Raw genomic sequence first — 18,011 nt, 5'->3', positions numbered from 1 at the left:
AGTGGGAAGAGAATGAGGAGGGATGAAAGTTTGAAAGGGAGAGAACAAGGAAAGATGGTCAGTGTTCAAAGCAGAGATGGCATTGTTTGCTAAAAAAAACAAGCAGGGAAAATGTCAACTTAAAGAAGAATATATGTAAGGCCATACAATTCGAAATAAACATCATCCTGGAAATAGAGTGCAACCATGGTATCATGAACAACGCATTTCAGAACGGACTCAGAATCATTCTGCCAATCCAAGTAACTTCCTCCTCCCACTGTGAGGTGTCCACAGCATCCTCCCATATTGGTCTATTAAACCTTGAGTTCCTGAGCCTACCACGACCCTGAAATGCCAAATGTGAGGTACCTCCATTCCCACCTGAACAGTGCAGTTGACTAGAGTTAGGCAGTTGGCCTTGGGTGCATGCAGCCAAAATGCCTCAAAGAGCATAGGGCTTATACAGTTCTGTCAGGACAGGTTCTTGGTCTTTTGTTCCACATTCATATGAAAGAATTGCTGGCCCTGTTTGTGTGTGTGCTTGTGGGTGTGTGTAGGTGTGTGTGTGTGTGTGTGTGTGTGTGTGTGTGTGTGTGTGCGTGCGCGCGCCTATGTTTGCATGGAACATATTAATTGTGAGAATTCCTGAAATCCTGGCCCAACTGGTTTGACAGGAAATGCATGAATGCACATTACCAAATCTCTACATGAACATTTGTGGCTTTCGACCTATTTGCCTGTGTAAAAGACTTTCTTTCTGCATGTGCTATTCTCTTCTCTCGGTTCAATAGAGTTTTGTTGCTCCCAACTACACCAAGCCCTACAAGCAGGAACGAAGTGCCATGACTTGCATGACCCCTGGAAGTGATGTCCTTGGGTCTCAGGACAAGTGGTTGGGATCCTCAGTTGGGTGTCTTCTCTTACCAACCTGTGTGGATCCAGATGGGATGAGATCAGCACGGACTCCAATTGGCTACTGATACCACCTAAGGCAGACTCCACTCTGCCTTCCTCTTCTGAAGCATGCTTACCACCTCCACGATTTCCTGGAAACTCTGCCCAAAGCCAGGAAAGACCTATGGTGCTCCGTCTTTGGACGATCTGTCTGCTGGATGGTTGATTCCTAGGACACTTTTTGTGCTTCCTTGTTCTGTGTCCAGAATGGCATGCAAGGGACTGCGAGACTTTGGGAGAGACTTTGCTGAGTCTGATCGGTTTCTTGAGGTCTTGTTCCGGGTCTCCTGTTCTCAGGTAGGAGGCATGGCAGGTGTAGAGCTTCCTGTCATGACCTTGATTCAAGAGTCTGGAGGACGACTGTAGCCCACGGCTCCTCTCGAGTGGGCAGAGCTCTCAGAGCAGAGGTAGAGGTACTTAAGGGCAGGGGACCCAGCGCTACGGCTGGCATTTGCTGAAGCTTGCACTTGTTCTGTAGCTGTCCTGACTATATTCTCCAGCTTGAGGACTCCTGGCATCGAATGCTTAGGAGCATGGAAGCTGGAAGCAATGTGGATAGCAGCTGTGTGCTGAGGGAATCCCGGCACAGGAAGACGGTTTGGCAGGCCTGGCAAAAGAAGGCCCTGCTATCAGCTTTCAGCAAGAACCAATACCCTAGCTTCTGGGACTGGCAGGAACTGGCCAGGCAAATACAGCTCCCTGCTTCCCGCATCCGAGTGTGGTTTCAGAATCGAAGAAGACGAACTGGAGAGGTGAGGCACGGCCCAAAGCGGTCCAGTAGAGGCTCCATTTCGCTAGAATCCCAACAGCTCGAGGAAGGGTTTGGCTCCAGGTCACAAGGGAGCAGCATGCCCTCGGACAGCAGAAGGCCTCGCATTCGACTCAACTTGCAACAGCGCAGGATCCTAGTGCGAGCCTTTGAGAGGAACCCGCCACCAGGCTTTGCTATCAGGGAGGAGCTGGGCCAGAGGACAGGTTTGCCCGAGGACACGATCCACATATGGTTTCAGAACAGGAGAGCGCGGCAAGCCCGCGCTCCAGATCAACATGTGCCTGCTCCATAAGTGCAGGATGTGGCAACTGGAGGTCTCAGTGGCAGGGATGAGGCAGCACAGGACATCTTGTTACCGCTGGCTGCTGCAAGAGGTGTTGGCATGGAGAACTCGAGCTCCAGCGACAAGCCCCACTTCCACAAAGAGTCCCAGCATCCCCAAGTGGCACTGCCCGAAGGACCAGGCCAATCACAGACAGCCACTCAAACATACGAGGCAGCACCTGTGGAACTCCTCCTTGATGAACTGCTGGAAGAAGACCAAGTGGAGGGTCATGGGTCATTCCATCTGGATCTGGATGGAAATTCTGGTGGCAAGGAGCACGAGGGTGTCCAGGAAATCATCTTGCAACTGGCTGCCACGGACTGTGTTTCCAAGGAATCCTCGAGTTATAGCGACCCAACCAATTTCTGCAGAGAGTCTCAGCTACCACAATGGGCACAGCCTGAAGGACAAGGCCAAGAACAGGCTCTCACTCAAGGATGCAACACTGGCCCTCTGGATCTCTTCCTGGATCAACTGCTGATGGAAGTTCGAGTGGAGACGCTCTCCCCAGGCCCTGTACATCTGGAAGGTGCAGGGCAGCAAATGGACGCAACACTTGAGCTGCCTCTCTCTCAAGAAGAATATGAGGCTCTGCTGGATATTCTCTGAGTCCCAGCCTGGAAGCTCATATCCAGAAGACACCCGCATTCCACACTTGAGAATGTAGACAGCCCAAAACGTATATACATCAAAACCCTTTTACAGTGGCTGCTTTCGATGGAAGGCATCTTGCTTACTAGAAGGAGGAAATGCAGGTGGGTTTTCCATGTGGAGTGCCTACCTGAGGGCCCTGAGACTAGGAAATTGGCTCTGAGAATGGGATTGTGCTGAAGGGGCAGAGGGCAAGGTCACCAGGGACTCCTAAAACAACAAGGAGGCCTAATGAAAAGCCCAACTGACAGAACACACCATTGGACTGGCTCCATCAGACTCCAGGAAATCTCATGGGTCACCAGGTATAGGCTACACATCTCAGAACACTAAACCAGGAAGGAGTTATGAACACTTCTTCCTTGGGACTAAGAACTGCTGCACTTCTTACCAATGCCTTATGCTTAGCTGTGAGATGACTAACAAACCACCCATTCTATATGTAATCCTGGCACATTTGTTTAGTTTACTTTTGTTTTGTTTTGTCTTGCTTTGTTGTACTTCCCATTTCAGCCAATAAAGATTTGCATTGTTTGTTTGTTTGCTTGTTTGCTTGTGTGTTTCTATGGGTGCTTGAATTGGCTGTTTGGTTTAGGCATGAGCTTTCCAATTCAAAGGGTGGTAAGACTTGGGAAGGCAGTGAGTCGGGATGAGAGGTCTGAAAGGGAAAGAACAAGGAAAGCTGATCAGTGTTCAATGCAGACATGGCACTGTTTGCTAAAGCAAACAAGGGGGGGAAATGTCAACTTAAAGAAGAATGTGTGTAAGGCCACAAAACTGTAAATAAACATCATCCTGGAAATGGAGTGCAACCAAAGTATCATGAACAACTCATTCCAGGATTGACACAGATTCAATCTGACAAGCCGAATACCTTCCTCCTCCCACTGTGAGGTGTCTCCAACACTCTCCCGTATCCGTCTTTTAACCTTGAGTTTCCCAAGCCTAGCACGGCCCTGCAATCCCTAATGTGAGGTCCCTCCGTACCCACCTGAAGACTGCAATTGCCTAGAAGTAGATAGTTGTCCTTGGGTGCATGCAGCCACAATGCCTCAATGAGCATAGGGCTTATACAGTGCTTTCAGCACAGGTTCTTGGTCTTTTGTTACACATTCACATGTATGATTTACTGGCCCTGGTTGTGTGTGTGCTTGTGTGTGTGTGTGTGTGTGTGTTTGTGTTATTTGTATTTGTGTTATTTGGGTGTGTGTGTTTGAATGTGCGTGTGTGAGTGTCTGTGTGTCTGTGTGTGCTTCTGTTTTGTGTGTGTGTTTTTTGTATTTGTGTTATTTGTGTGTGTTTATGTGTGTTTGTGTGTGTGCGTGCGTGCCTGCGTGTGTGTGTGTGTGTGTGTGTGTGTGTGTGTGTGTTTGCGCCTGTGTTTGCATGGAACATGTTAATTGTGAGAATTCCTGAAAATCTGCCCAACTGGATTGACAGGAAATGCATGAATGCGCATTCCCGAATCTCTACATGAACTTTTGTGGTTTTCGGCCTATTTGCCTGTGTAAAAGACTTTTCTTTCTGCATGTGCTATTCTCTTCTCTCGGTTCAATAGAGTTTTGTTTCTCCCAACTACCACCTAGCCCTACAAGCAGGAACAAAGTTCCATGACTTGCATGACCCCTGGAAGAGATGTCCTTGGGTCTCAGGACAAGTGGTTGGGATCCTCAGTTGGGTGTCTTCTCTTTCCAACCTGTGTGGATCCAGATGGGATGAGATCAGCACGGATTCCAATTGGCTAGTGATACCACCTAATGCAGACTCTACTCTGCCTTTCTCTTCTGAAGCCTGCTTACCACCTCCACGATTTCCTGGAAACTCTGCCCAAAGCCAGGAAGGACCTATGGTGCTCCGTCCTTGGTCGATCTGTCTGCTGGATGGTTGATTCTTAGGACATTTTTTGTGCTTCCTTGTTCTGTGTCCAGAATGTCATGCAAGGGACTGCAAGACTTTGGGAGAGACTTTGCTGAGTCTGATAGGTTTCTTGAGGTCTTGTTCCGGGTCTCCTGTTCTCAGGTAGGAGGCATGACAGGTGTAGAGCTTCGTGGAATGACCTTGATTCAAGGGTCTGGAGGTCGACTGTAGCCCAAGGCTCCTCTCGAGTGGGCAGAGCTCCCGGAGCAGAGGCAGAGGTATTTAAGGGCAGGGTTCTCAGCCCTACGGCTGGCATTTGCTGAAGCTTGCGCTTGTTCTGGAGCGGTCGTGACTATATTCTCCAGCTTGAGGACTCCTGGCATCGAATCCTTAGGAACATGGCAGCTGGAAGCAATGTGGATAACAGCTGTGTGCTGCGGGAATCACGGCGCAGGAAGACGGTTTGACAGGCCTAGCAAAAGAAGGCCCTGCTATCAGCTTTCAGCAAGAACCAATACCCTAGCTTCTGGGACAGGCAGGAACTGGCCAGGCAAATACAGCTCCCTGCGTCCCGCATCCGAGTGTGGTTTCAGAACCGAAGAATTCACACTGGAGAGGTGAAGCACGGCCCAAAGCAGTCCAGTAGAGGCTCCATTCCGCTAGCCTCCCAACAGCTCGAGGAAGGGTTTGGCTCCAGGTCACAAGGGAGCAGCATGCCCTCGGACAGCAGAAGGCCTCACACTCGACTCAACTTGCAACAGCACAGGATCCTAGTTCAAGCCTTTGAGAGGAACCCGTCGCCAGGCTTTGCTACCAGGGAGGAGCTGGGCCAGAGGACAGGTTTGCCCGAGGACACGATCCACATATGTTTTCAGAACAGAAGAGTGCGGCGAGCCCGCGATCCAGATCAAGATGTGCCTGCTTCACAAGTGCAGGATGTGGCACCTGGAGGTCTCAGTTGCAGGAATGAGGCAGGACAGGACATCTTGTTAACGCTGGCTGCTGCAGGAGGTGTGGGCACGGAGAACTCGAGCTCCAGCGACCAGCCCCACTTCCACAAAGAGTCCCAGCATCCCCAAGTGGCACTGCCCGAAGGACCAGGCCAATCACAGACAGCCACTCAAACATATGAGGCAGGACCTCTGTAACTCCTCCTTGATGAACTGCTGGAAGAAGACCAAGTGGAGGATCACGGGCCATTCCCTCTGCATCTGGATGGAAATTAAGGTGGCAAGGAGCACGAGGGTGTCCAGGAAACCATCTTGCAACTGGCTGCCACGGACTGTGTTTCCAAGGAATCCTCGAGTTATAGCGACCCAACCAATTTCTGCAGAGAGTCTCAGCTACCACAATGGGCACAGCCTGAAGGACAAGGCCAAGAACAGGCTCTCACTCAGGGATGCAACACGGGCCCTCTGGAACTCTTTCTGGATCAACTGCTGATGGAAGTTCGAGGGGAGACGCACTCCCCAGGCCCTGTGCATCTGGAAGGTTCAGGGCAGCAAATGGACACAAAACCTGAGCTGCCTCTCTCTCTAGAAGAATATGAGGCTCTGCTGGATATTCTCTGAGTCTCAGCCTGGAAGCTCCTATCCAGAAGACACCTGCAATCCACACTTGAGAATGTAGACAGCCCAAAAATTATATGCATCAAAACCCCTATTACAGTGGCTGCTTTCGATGGAAGGCATCTTGCTTACTAGAAGAAGGAAATGCAGGTGGGTTTTCCATGTGGAGTGCCTACGTGAGGGTCCTGAGACTAGGAAATGGGCTCTGAGAATGGGATTGTGCTGAAGGGGCAGAGGGCAAGGTCACCAGGGACTCCTAAAACAACAAGGAGGCCTAATGAAAAGCCCAACTGACAGAACACACCACTGGACTGGCTCCATCAGACTCCAGGAAATCTCATGGGTCACCAGGTATAGGCTACACATCTCAGAACACTAAACCAGGAGGAGTATTGAGACTTCTTCCTTGGGACTAAGAACCGCTGTTCTTCTTACCAATGACTTATGCTTAGCTGTGAGATGACTAACAACCCACCCATTCTATATGTAATCATGGCACATTTGTTTAGTTTACTTTTGTTTTGTTTTGTCTTGCTTTGTTCTACTTCCCATTGAATCCAATAAAGATTTGCATTGTTTGTTAGTTTGTTTACTTTTGTGCTTGTTTGTTTCTATGGGTACTCGAATTGGCTGTTTGGTTTAGGCATGAGCTTTCCAATTTAAAGGGTGGTAAGACTTGGGAAGGCAGTGAGGAGGGATGAGAGGTCTGAAAGGGAAAGAACAAGGAAAGCTGATCAGTGTTCAATGCAGATATGGCACTGTTTGCTAAAGCAAACAAGGGGGGGAAATGTCAACTTAAAGAAGAATGTGTGTAAGGCCACAAAACTGTAAATAAACATCATCCTGGAAATGGAGTGCAACCAAAGTATCATGAACAACTCATTCCAGGATTGACACAGATTCAATCTGACAAGCCGAGTACCTTCCTCCTCCCACTGTGAGGTGTCTACCACACTCTCCTGTATCCGTCTTTTAACCTTGAGTTTCCCAAGCCTAGCACGGCCCTGCAGTCCCTAATGTGAGGTCCCTCTGTACCCACCTGAAGACTGTAATTGCCTAGAATTAGGCAGTTGTCCTTGGGTGCATGCAGCCAGAATGCCTCAACGACCTTTGGGCTTATACATTTCTTTCAGCACAGATTCTTGGTCTTTTGTTGAACATTCACATGTATGATTTGCTGGCCCTGATTGTGTGTGTGCTTGTGTTTGTGTGTGTGTGTGTGTGTGTGTGTTTGTGTGTGTGTGTTATTTGTATTTGTGTTATTTGTGTGTGTGTTTGCATGTGCGTGTGTGTCTGTGTGTGCTTCTCTTGTGTGTGTGTTATTTGTATTTGTGTTATTTGTGTGTGTATGTGTGTGTGTGTGTGTGCGCGTGCGTGCCTGCGTGTGTGTGTGTGTGTGTGTGTGTGTGTGCGTGTATGTTTGCACCTGTGTTTGCATGGGACATGTTAATTGTGTGAATTCCAGAAATTTTGGCCCATCTGGATTGACAGGAAATGCATGAATGCGTATTTCTGAATCTCTACATGAACTTTTGTGGCTTTCGGCCTATTTGCCTGTGTAAAAGACTTTCTTTCTGCATGTGCTATTCTCTTCTCTCGGTTCAATAGAGTTCTGTTGCTCCCAACTTCCACCTAGCCCTACAAGCAGGTACAAGTGCCATAACTTGCATGACCCCTGGAAGTGATGTCCTTTTGTCTCAGGACAAGTGGTTGGGATCCTCAGTTGGGTGTCTTTGTGGAGGGCCGCCCTCACATTCTCCATTGTGTGATGGCGCCGATATCCGACATGATGCACCTAGTAAATGGGCAATACGCAACCGCCTGGTAAATTCCTCACTCAGGGGGACACGTATGCTGTGGTAAGTCATCTGGCCTGTTTGGCAGGGACCAGCCAGAGAGTGACATATCCTAGGCGAGGATAGTTTCCTATATAAGGGATGGTTTTTCCCTCACTGGGGGTCTCCATATTGTAATCTTATGCTCTCTCTCTCAAGGTGCATTAAAACTTTTTCTGCAGAGGGATCCTTCGTGTCCCGCTCTTGTTCTTGCTGGTGAGATGTAGTGTGAGGCAATTGGTGCTGAAACCCAGGAAGAAGACCTCGTCATCGTCAGCACCTTCAGAGACCCCTTGGTGACAAGTAGGATTCAGAACTGCAGGTAAACACGTTCGGAGAGGCAGGCCTTTCTTGGACTTTGGTCTGGGGTTGTCGCCACCTTGGGAAGGATTTGTTGAGGCTATGGTATTTGTTCTCGGAGCCACCCTACTCTTTCTTATTATTATGTTCTGTTTTCACCATTTCCACTGCTAAAAGGAAGATTTTGGTGTGGTTGGTCTGTTATGAATACATGACAGCAGGAGGAGGCACGTCTCAGTCTCTCGCACAGCTCCCTTTTACTGTTGAGGAGCAGGGACGCGATAAGGCCGCCGTAAATAAGCGGCACCGTCCGGGAAGTGCGCATAAGACTCCCATACATAAGAGAGCAGCGTGTCTGTTTCTACTCATGCCTTGTCAGACGGACGTAGATAAGCCGCCGGGCATTCTTGGTCCCTCATGGGATCCTCACAGTCTGTGATCACGACCTTGGAAACGGTGCTAAAGTAGAGGGACATTAAAATCGGAGGAAGAACACTTAAAAACTTTGTGAAGGAGGTGGACAGGGTGGCTTCCTGGTTTGCCTGTTCAGGCTCGTTTACAATCACCTCATGGGACAAACTTGAAAGGGACCTAGACAGAAAATTGGCGGATAAAGATCTGCGGCTAGGAACTAAAGCCATATGGAAACTAGTCAAAAATTGCTTAGCAGGTGAAGTGTGTAAGGCAGCAGTTGTAGGAGGACAGACCGTTCTTGAGGTAGTCCAAGACAGCATGTCAGAAACCGAATGTAGTGAGAGGTTGGGAGCGCGCAAGAGAAAGGACGTCCTGAGAAAGAAAAAGAGCCCTCCTGGTAAGTCCTCGGACAAGGGAGTGTTAAAGCTTTCAGATTCCGGCACTTCCCTCTCTACACAGCAACCGGGAGGGGGAGCCAGCATATACCCTGTGAAAGAGCTAGAAGCGCTGAACCTCAACAGTTCTGATAGCTCTGAGAATGGAATCTTAGATTCAGAGGAGGAGGCCGAGTTAGATGAGGAAGCAGCTAGATATGGAAGAGAGATAACACCTCGAGGAACGAAAGGGAAGTAATAGAAAGCTCCTGCCATGGCAGTCGCCAACAGCGCCCCCTCCGTATGAGGCGCGCTCTTGCGCATTCTCTTTAGTCCCCGAAAGAGTGAGAAGGAAGCTGCGCATGACGTTCCCTGTCTTTGACACACAGGAGGGTGAGCAGGTTCATGCCCCAGTCGAATATAATCAAATAAAAGAGCTGGCGGAGTCTGTCAGAAAGTACGGAGTTATAGCCAATTTCACCCTAACCATTCTTGAAAGCCTGGCCCTAAATTATTTGACACCCGCCGATTGGCAGATGATTGCAAAGGCGGCCCTCGTTAACATGGGCCAATATATGGAATGGAAGGTGCTTTGGTATGAGGCGGCTCAAACACAGGCCAGAGGTAATGCCACGGCTTTAACGCTTGAGCAGCAGGAATGGATGTTTGAACTCTTGACAGGACAGGACCGCTTCGCAGCGGACCAAGCTAATTACCATTGGGGAGCTTATGTTCAAGTCTCCAGCTCGGCCATTAAGACCTGGAAAGCACTCACTAGGAGAGGAGGAGTCGATAATCAACTTACTAGAATCATCCAGGGGCCCCAAGGACCGTTCTCAGGCTTTGTAGCCAGAATGACAGAGACTGCAGGACGAATATGTGGTGACACTGAGCAAGCGGAGCCGCTTATAGAACAGCTCGCTTTTGAGCAAGCGACCCAGGAGTGCCGAGCAGCCATAGCCCCCAGAAAAAATAAAGGGTTACAGGATTGGCTCAGAGTCTGCAGAGAACTCGGCGGGCCCCTTACTAACGCAGGCCTGGCAGCCGCCATCCTCCAGTCCCGGCGACGCCCCTTTAAAGGGACAGATACAAGATCATGTTTTCAATGTGGAAAAGTGGGCCATTTAAAAAGAGACTGTAGGATAACCAAGGGAGACAGGAGGCCTGCAACTATCTGTGTCCGATGTGGCAAGGGCTGCCATAGGCCTGACCAGTGAGGGATATTAAGGGCAAACTGCTCCCTCCTTTAGAAGCTCAGCCTAATGAGATGTCAAAAAACGGATCGTTGGGCCCCCGGTCCCAGGGCCCTCAAAGATATGGGAACCGCTTTCAGAAAGCCATGACCCTGACAGAGGAGGCTCCCCAAGAGGTGACACAAAATTGGACTTGTGTGCCACCTCCGACTTCTTTCTAATGCTCCAGAAGGGCATTCAGCCAATTCCTGATCAGACTGTGGGGCCTCTACCCCCGGGAACCATAGGCCTTGTCCTTGGGAGAGGATCTCTCGCCCTACAGGGACTGATAGTCCATCCAGGCCTTGTTGAAGCTCAGCACTCTCTTGATATTCAGATTCTTTGTTCAAGTCCCGATGGGGTTTTTTCCATAAGTGAAGGAGATAGAATAGCACAGTTATTACTCCTTCTGTGCTCCCAAGCCACAATACAGGATACCAAGGGGCCCATGGGGTCCACTGGTAATGATTCGGCATATTTGGTAGTTCATCTTAACAACCGCCAAAAATTGAGCTTAGAAATTAATGGAAAGAAATTTGAAGGCATACTGGATACTGAGGCTGATAAAAGTATAATTTCCTCAAAATGGTGGCCTCAATCATGGCCTACCATAAGATCTTCTCACTCGCTACAAGGCTTAGGCTACCAGTCGTGCCCTATGATCAGCTCTGCCACTCTAACTTGGATGACTGTCGATGGCCGACAGGGACAATTTGTTCCCTATGTACTTCCCCTACCTGTTAATCTTTGGGGGAGAGATGTTATGCAGACCATGGGACTAACCTTATCTAATGAATACCCCCCACAAGTGGCCCACATGATGTCAAGGATGGGCTAAAAGGAAGGGAAAGGCCTAGGGCGATTAGAACAGGGCTGTCTCATGCCCATTGAACCGATCGCCAACCCCCATAAACAAGGCCTGGGTTTTTCTTAGGCACCATTGGGGCATGCACGACCCATACCCTGGAAGATGGAGGATGTGGAGTGGGTTCCTCAATGGCCACTTACCTCTGAGAAGCTACGGGCCACTGTAGAACTGGTGGATGAGCATCTAAGATTGGGACATTTGGAACCCTCCACCTCTCCTTGGAACACCCCAATTTTTGTAATAAGAAAAAAAAACAGGAAAATGGCGATTACTCCATGATTTGAGGGCCATTAACGATCAGATGGAATCCCTTGGACCCATTCAGCCGGGCCTTCCTATACTCTCAGCCCTACCAAAAGATTGGAATTTGGTAATAATAGATATTAAGGATTGTTTTTTCTCTATTCCACTTCACCCCCCTGATAGGCCCAGATTTGCGTTTACTGTCCCATCAATTAATCATACTGAACCTGATAAAAGATACCAGTGGAAGGTCCTATCTCAGGGCATGACCAACAGCCCCACAATGTGTCAATTATGTGTTCAGGAAGCCCTCAAACCAGTCAAGGAGACCTATCAAAATTTATTGTTGGTTCATTTCATGGATGACATCTTGATGTGTCATAAAGATTTAGAATTACTTAAACAAGCCTATCCCTTATTACAAAAAACCCTTAAACAATGGTATTCACATATTGCTACAGAGAAGGTCCAAATTGCTGATACAGGCCATTTTTTAGGATCCATCATTCTCCCTGATAAGGTTATACCCCAGAAATTGGAAATTCATAGAGACCACCTCCATACTCTCAATGATTTTCAGAAGCTCTTGGGGGATATCAACTGGTTGAGACCATTTTTAAAAATTCCCTCCGCGGAATTAAAACCCTTGTTTGAAATATTGGAAGGGGACGGCCACATTACCTCCCCTTGTGCGCTAACTCCCGCTGCAACCAAGGCCTTACTAAAAGTAGAAGATGCCATAAAACAGGCCCAATTGCAACGCATTGATTGGTCTCTACCTTTTTCACTCTGTGTATTAGATACCAAAGATTTGCCCACTGCAGTTTTATGGCAACAAGGTCCACTATTATGGATCCATCCACATGCTTCCCCTGTGAAGACTATTGTTTGGTATCCAGCCGCAGTAGCACATCTGGCTATTAAGGGCCTAAAAGCTGCCATCTGTCATTTTGGTACTCTACCCCAATCCTTGATTATCCCATATACACCCTATCAGGTCCAAACTCTAGCCACTACCTCCAATGATTGGGCAGTGTTGCTCAAATCCTTTACAGGGAAGATAGATAATCATTATCCTAAACACCCTCTATTATGTTTTGCTAGATCACAACCTGTTGTTTTCCCTCACGTCACATCCCACAGACCGTTAAAAGAAGGGATAACAATGTATACGGATGGGTCAACAACAGGGGTGGGAGCATATGTGGTAAATTCCCAAGTGTTCTCACGACAATATTTTGAAACCTCACCCCAAGTGGTAGAATGCCTAGTGGTCATGGAGGTCCATGAAAAATTCCAGATGCCTCTAAATATTGTTTCAGATTCCTCCTATGTGGTCAATGCTGTTAATATTCTTGAAACCGCCAGCGTAATTAAAACAACTAGCAAGGTAGCAGAGATTTTCCAAAAAATCCAAATTATTTTAATAAATAGGAGATTCCCTGTTTATATTACTCATATACGGGCCCATTCTGGACTCCCTGGTCCAATGAGTTCAGGGAATGATATGGCTGACAAAGTCACAAAAATTATAGCTGTGGCCTTGACCTCTCCTCTAGAGGCCGCTAAAACCTTTCATGGCAATTTCCATGTTACCTCGGAAACTTTATGCTGCCGCTTCTCTATAACTAGAAAAGAGGCACGTGATATAGTCACCCAATATCAACAGTGCTGCCAGTTCCTCCCAGTTACTCACATCGGGGTCAACCCGAGAGGAATACAGCCATTGCAAATCTGGCAAATGGATGTTACTCATAATTCTACTTTTGGAAAATTACAGTATGTGCATGTATCTATAGATACATGTTCTGGCATTCTACATGCCACCCCACTTACAGGAGAAAAAACAACACATGTCATTCAGCACTGCCTTGAAGCATGGAGTGCTTGGGGAAAGCCAAGATGTGTAAAAACTGACAATGCCCCTGTGTATACATCTCAAAAGTTCCGTCAGTTTTGTGCTCAGATGCAGGTTACCCATCTGATGGCCCTGCCCTACAATACTCAAGGACAGGGAATCATAGAGCGTGCTCATCGGACGCTCAAATCATATTTAATAAAACAAAGAGGGGGAATTATGATAGAACTCCCCCCAACACCCCGAGTGGCCACTGCTTTGGCCCTTTTTACCTTAAATTTTTAAAATCTTGATGAAGCTGGGCAAACAGCGGCTGAGCGACATTGCTCAGAGCCCAAAAGGACAAAAGAATTAGTCAAATGGAAGGACGTATTGACAAATGAATGGAAGGGCCCAGATCCTGTTTTGATAAGATCCAGGGGAGCTGTTTGTGTTTTTCCACAGGATAATGAAAATCCAGTTTGGGTTCTGGGACGACTTACTCGGAATATCAAGACAGAGGACCAAGAAGATGACAACTCTGGTGATCCTCATACTGATACAGGGAGTGCCAATAGAAAGGCAGAATGAACTATGGTGGGGAATAATGTCAACCTTCCCCCTCCCGATATAATGCCCAAGTGTTTCCACGTTTCTTTACTACCAACAAAGAATTGGGACTAGCCTATTTACCATTAGATTCCCATATAGAGCAAGTAAAAGAAAATAGGACTATTCCCCTTAAGGGCAGCCTTTGTTTTGGCATATTGAACAAAACATCTTTTGATCTCCCTTGCATTATGTTGCATTATCTTCTTGGTTAAGGGAGGCCACATGGGGAACTGGTGAGGAAGACATTGTGGCTAATGCCAAAGTTCTCTATGGTTGGTGGCCTTACATTAACTCCTCCACCTGCCCTCTCCGTCACCCTTTTGTAGAGGAACCCAGGATGAAGAACTTACTTTGCCTTGGACTGGTTGCCAGTCCCGGGACTCTGCCTGGGCAGTCCAGAATTTTTTTTTCCTTCTCCCCTGATTTGGGAGGCGGAGTGAACTTCACCACCATTGATGCTAGACAGTCCAATAATAGTCCCTTTGATCAATGGGTGCTTTGTGGCGTTAATGGTAGCTGCACTGATCTTAGGCCCATGGCGATGCTACTTGGAGGAAAGGGCGAAAAGGGACGGTTATCATTTTCCTGGACGGGGAATATCCACCCTTCAGCCTCTGTCTGGACAGCTACTCACATAAAATATAAACCTTACTGGAGCACGGGGGTTAACCCTGCTCCAGTTTGTGTCTGGCCGCCATTTGTGTGGATTATAAGTAATACCACTAAAGTTTCTAAATTGAATTGTACAGACAGTTCATGTTTTTATGCCCTGTGCTGGTATGCTAGCCAATATTCCATAGCGGTAGTTACCCGCATGCCTTGCTTTATCCCCGTCCCTGTTGAGACTCCGGGGACCCTGACCTTATTTATAGGAAAGAGAGATTTTGGCATCTCTGCAATTATTGTTGGCATTATTGCTACAACTGCAGTTGCTGCCTCGGTTACTGCCTCGGCATTGGCCTTGTCAAACTCAGTACAGACAACCCAAACTATCAATGATTTATCGGCTACCATCTCTGTGGCTCTGGACAGACAGGCCTCGGCTAATCCTCAGATACAAGGAGGCCTCATGCTTGTTAACCAACGTATAGATCTGGTCCAAGAGCAGCTAGACATCCTATGGCAACTGGCCCAGCTTGGCTGTGAACAAAAGCTCCCGGGCCTTTGTGTCACATCTATACAGTATGAACAATTTACCATAGCTGCCAATTTGTCTAAAACCCTTTCACAGCATTTGTTACAGAATTGGACCTCAGATTTTGAGCAGATGCTTAGGGAACTGAGAGCGGCCATCATTCCAGTAAATTCCACCCGACTGGATCTGTCTTTGACAGAAGGATTGCCATCCTGTATCACCTCAGCAGTCTCTTATTTTAAGGAATGGGTGGGGGTGGGACATTTTGGAGCAGTCCTCTGCTGCGGGTTAGTGTTACTCCTCTGGTTGCTTTGCAAATTGAGATTTCAAACAAAGAGGGACAAAATTATGATCGCCCAGGCGCTTGTAGCCCTTGAACAAGGACCGTCAGCCGATATTTGGTTGACCATGCTCAAGTCATAAGTCGCCGGCTGGACAGCTCTTGCACTCCTAGAACCTCGGTTCATTGCACAGGATTAGAGTGTCCGGCTTGAACAGCCCATGAGGGATGATGAGCTTAGCATCGCACAGGGAAGTTCTACCAAACACGCTCCCTGGAAGGCATGTCATATTACATGAGGGTATGTGCCCCAGTTTTCCCTCCCTCAAAAAAAGGCAGTGCGACGGGTCTGGAGTGCCCTGGGTCTCAACAACAGCTTAAGAGTATCTCTCTTGTACAGGTTCGCCAACTTTGTGCGAGGATATGTCTCCAGCCTTCACCCTCCTATTTATGGGTGTCCTATTTGCTTAAAAACAGAAAAGGGGGAGATGTGGAGGGCCGCCCTCACATTCTCCATTGTATGATGGCGCCGATAACCGGCAGAATGCACCTAGTAATAGGGCAATACGCAAGCGCCTGGTAAATTCCTCAATCAGGGGGACGTGTATGCTGTGGTACATCATCTGACATGTTTGGCAGCATCAGCCAGAGAATGACACGTCCTAGGCGAGTATAGTTTCCTATATGAGGGGTGTTTTTCCCCTCACTCAGCGTCTCCGTATTGTAAGCTTATGCTCTCGCTCTCAGGATGGATTAAAAGATTTTTCTGCAGAAGGATCCTTTGTGTCCCGGGCATGTTCTTGCTGGCAAGACGTAGGGTGGGGCACTGTCTTCTCTTTTAAACCTGTGTGTGTGTGTGTGTGTGTGTGTGTTATTTGTATTTGTGTTATTTGTGTGTGTGTTTGCATGTGCATGTGTGAGTGTCTGTGTGTCTGTGTGTGCTTCTGTTGTGTGTGTGTTATTTGTATTTGTGTTATTTGTGTGGTGAAAGTGTGTGTGTCTTTGTGCGTGTGTGTGTGTGTGTGTGTGTGTGTGTGTGTGTGTGTTTGTGCCTGTGTTTGCATGGAACATGTTAATTGTGAGAATTCCTGAAATTCTGGCCCAACTGGTCTGACAGGAAATGCATGAATGCGCATTCCCGAATCTCTACATGAACTTTTGTGGCTTTCGCATATTTGCCTGTGTAAAAGACTTTCTTTCTTCATGTGCTATTCTCTTCTCTCTGTTCAATAGAGAACAGAGTTTGTTGCTCCCAACTACCACCTAGACCTACAAGCAGGAACGAAGTGCCATGACTTGCAGGACCCCTGGAAGTGATGTCCTTGGGACTCAGGACAAGTGGTTGGGATCTTCAGTTGGGTGTCTTCTCTTTCCAAACTGTGTGGATCCAGATGGGATGAGGTCAGCATGGATTACAATTGGCTAGTGATACCACCTAAGTCAGAATCCACTCTGCCTTCCTCTTCTGAAGCCTGCTTGCCATCTCCACGATTTCCTGGAAACTCTGCCCAAAGCCAGGAAGGACCTATGGTGCTCCGTCTTTGGACGATCTGTGTGCTGGATGGTTGATTCCTAGGACATTTTTGGTACTTCCTTGTTCTGTGTCCAGAATGGCATGCAAGGGACTGCGAGACCTTGGGTGAGACTGTGCTGAGTCTCATAGGTTACTTGAGGTCTTGTTCCCGGTCTCCTGTCTCTGGTGGGAGGCGTGGCAGGTGTAGAGCTTCGTGGCATGACCTTGATTCAAGGGTCTGGAGGTCGACGGTAGCCCACGGCTCCTCTCCAGTGGGCGGAGCTCCCGGAGCAGAGGGAGAGGTATTTAAGGGCAGGGGTCCCAGCCCTAAGGCTGGCATTTGCTGAAATTTGCTCTTGTTCTGGAGGGGTCCTGACTATATTCTCCAGCTTGAGGACTCCTGGCATCGATTCCTTAGGAGCAAGGATTGGAAGCAATGTGGATAGCAGCTGTGTGCTGCGGGAATCCCGGCGCAGGAAGACGGTTTGGCAGGCCTGGCAAAAGAAGGCTCTGCTATCAGCTTTCAGCAAGAACCAATACCCGAGCTTCTGGACAGGCAGGAACTGGCCAGGCAAATACAGTTCCCTGCGTCCCGCATCCGAGTGTGGTTTCAGAACCGAAGAAGTTGCACTGGAGAGGTTAGGCACGGCCAAAAGCAGTCCAGCAGAGGTTCCATTCTGCTAGCCTCCCAACAGCTCGATGAAGGGTTTGTCTCCAGGTCACAAGGAAGGAGCATGCCCTCGGACAGCAGAAAGCCTCGCACTCCACTCAACTTGCAACAGCGCAGGATCCTAGTGCGAGCCTTTGAGAGCAACCGTTTGCCAGGCTTTGCTACCGGGGAGGAGTTTGGCCAGAGGACAGGCTTGCCCGAGGACACCATCCACATATGGTTTCAGAACAGAAGAGCGCGGCAAGCCCGCGCTCCAGATCAAGATGTGCCTGCTACACAAGTGCAGGATGTGGCAACTGGAGGTCTCAGTGGCAGGGATGAGGCAGCACAGGGCAACCTGTTACCGCTGGCTGCTGCAAGAGGTGTGGCCATGGAGAACTCCAGCTCCAGCGACCAGCCCCACTTCCACAAAGAGTCCCAGCATCCCCAAGTGGCACTGCCCGAAGGACCAGGCCAATCACAGACAGCCACTCAAACATACGAGGCAGCACCTGTGGAACTCCTCCTTGATGAACTGCTGGAAGAAGACCAAGTGGAGGGTCATGGGTCATTCCATCTGGATCTGGATGGAAATTCTGGTGGCAAGGAG

General features: G+C 48.5%; 1 protein-coding gene and 1 pseudogene across 1 annotated transcript; both read left to right on the top strand.

Annotated features, from left to right (window-relative positions):
* The first annotated feature begins 1,469 nt into the window (after nt 1-1,469).
* LOC147998701 (double homeobox protein 1-like) lies at nt 1,470-2,000 on the top strand. Its single transcript, XM_087598784.1, has one exon. The coding sequence runs from the start codon at nt 1,470-1,472 to the stop codon at nt 1,998-2,000; it is 531 nt and encodes a 176-aa protein (XP_087454910.1).
* Nucleotides 2,001-8,976: 6,976 nt separating this feature from the next.
* LOC147998700 (igE-binding protein-like) lies at nt 8,977-17,436 on the top strand (annotated as a pseudogene).
* Nucleotides 17,437-18,011: the final 575 nt, after the last annotated feature.

The sequence above is a fragment of the Rattus norvegicus genome, chromosome 20 (genome assembly GCF_021556685.1).
Source record: "Rattus norvegicus strain SHRSP/BbbUtx chromosome 20, alternate assembly SHRSP_T2T, whole genome shotgun sequence".
Lineage (NCBI taxonomy): Eukaryota > Metazoa > Chordata > Mammalia > Rodentia > Muridae > Rattus > Rattus norvegicus.
Note: the sequence above shows the minus strand (reverse complement) of the source record. Positions and strands in the feature narration are given on the sequence as shown.

What these genes read in the sequence shown, in the direction of transcription:
- LOC147998701 (XM_087598784.1), top strand. Translation starts at nt 1,470, where the DNA reads ATGGAAGCTGGAAGCAATGTGGATAGCAGCTGTGTGCTGAGGGAATCC.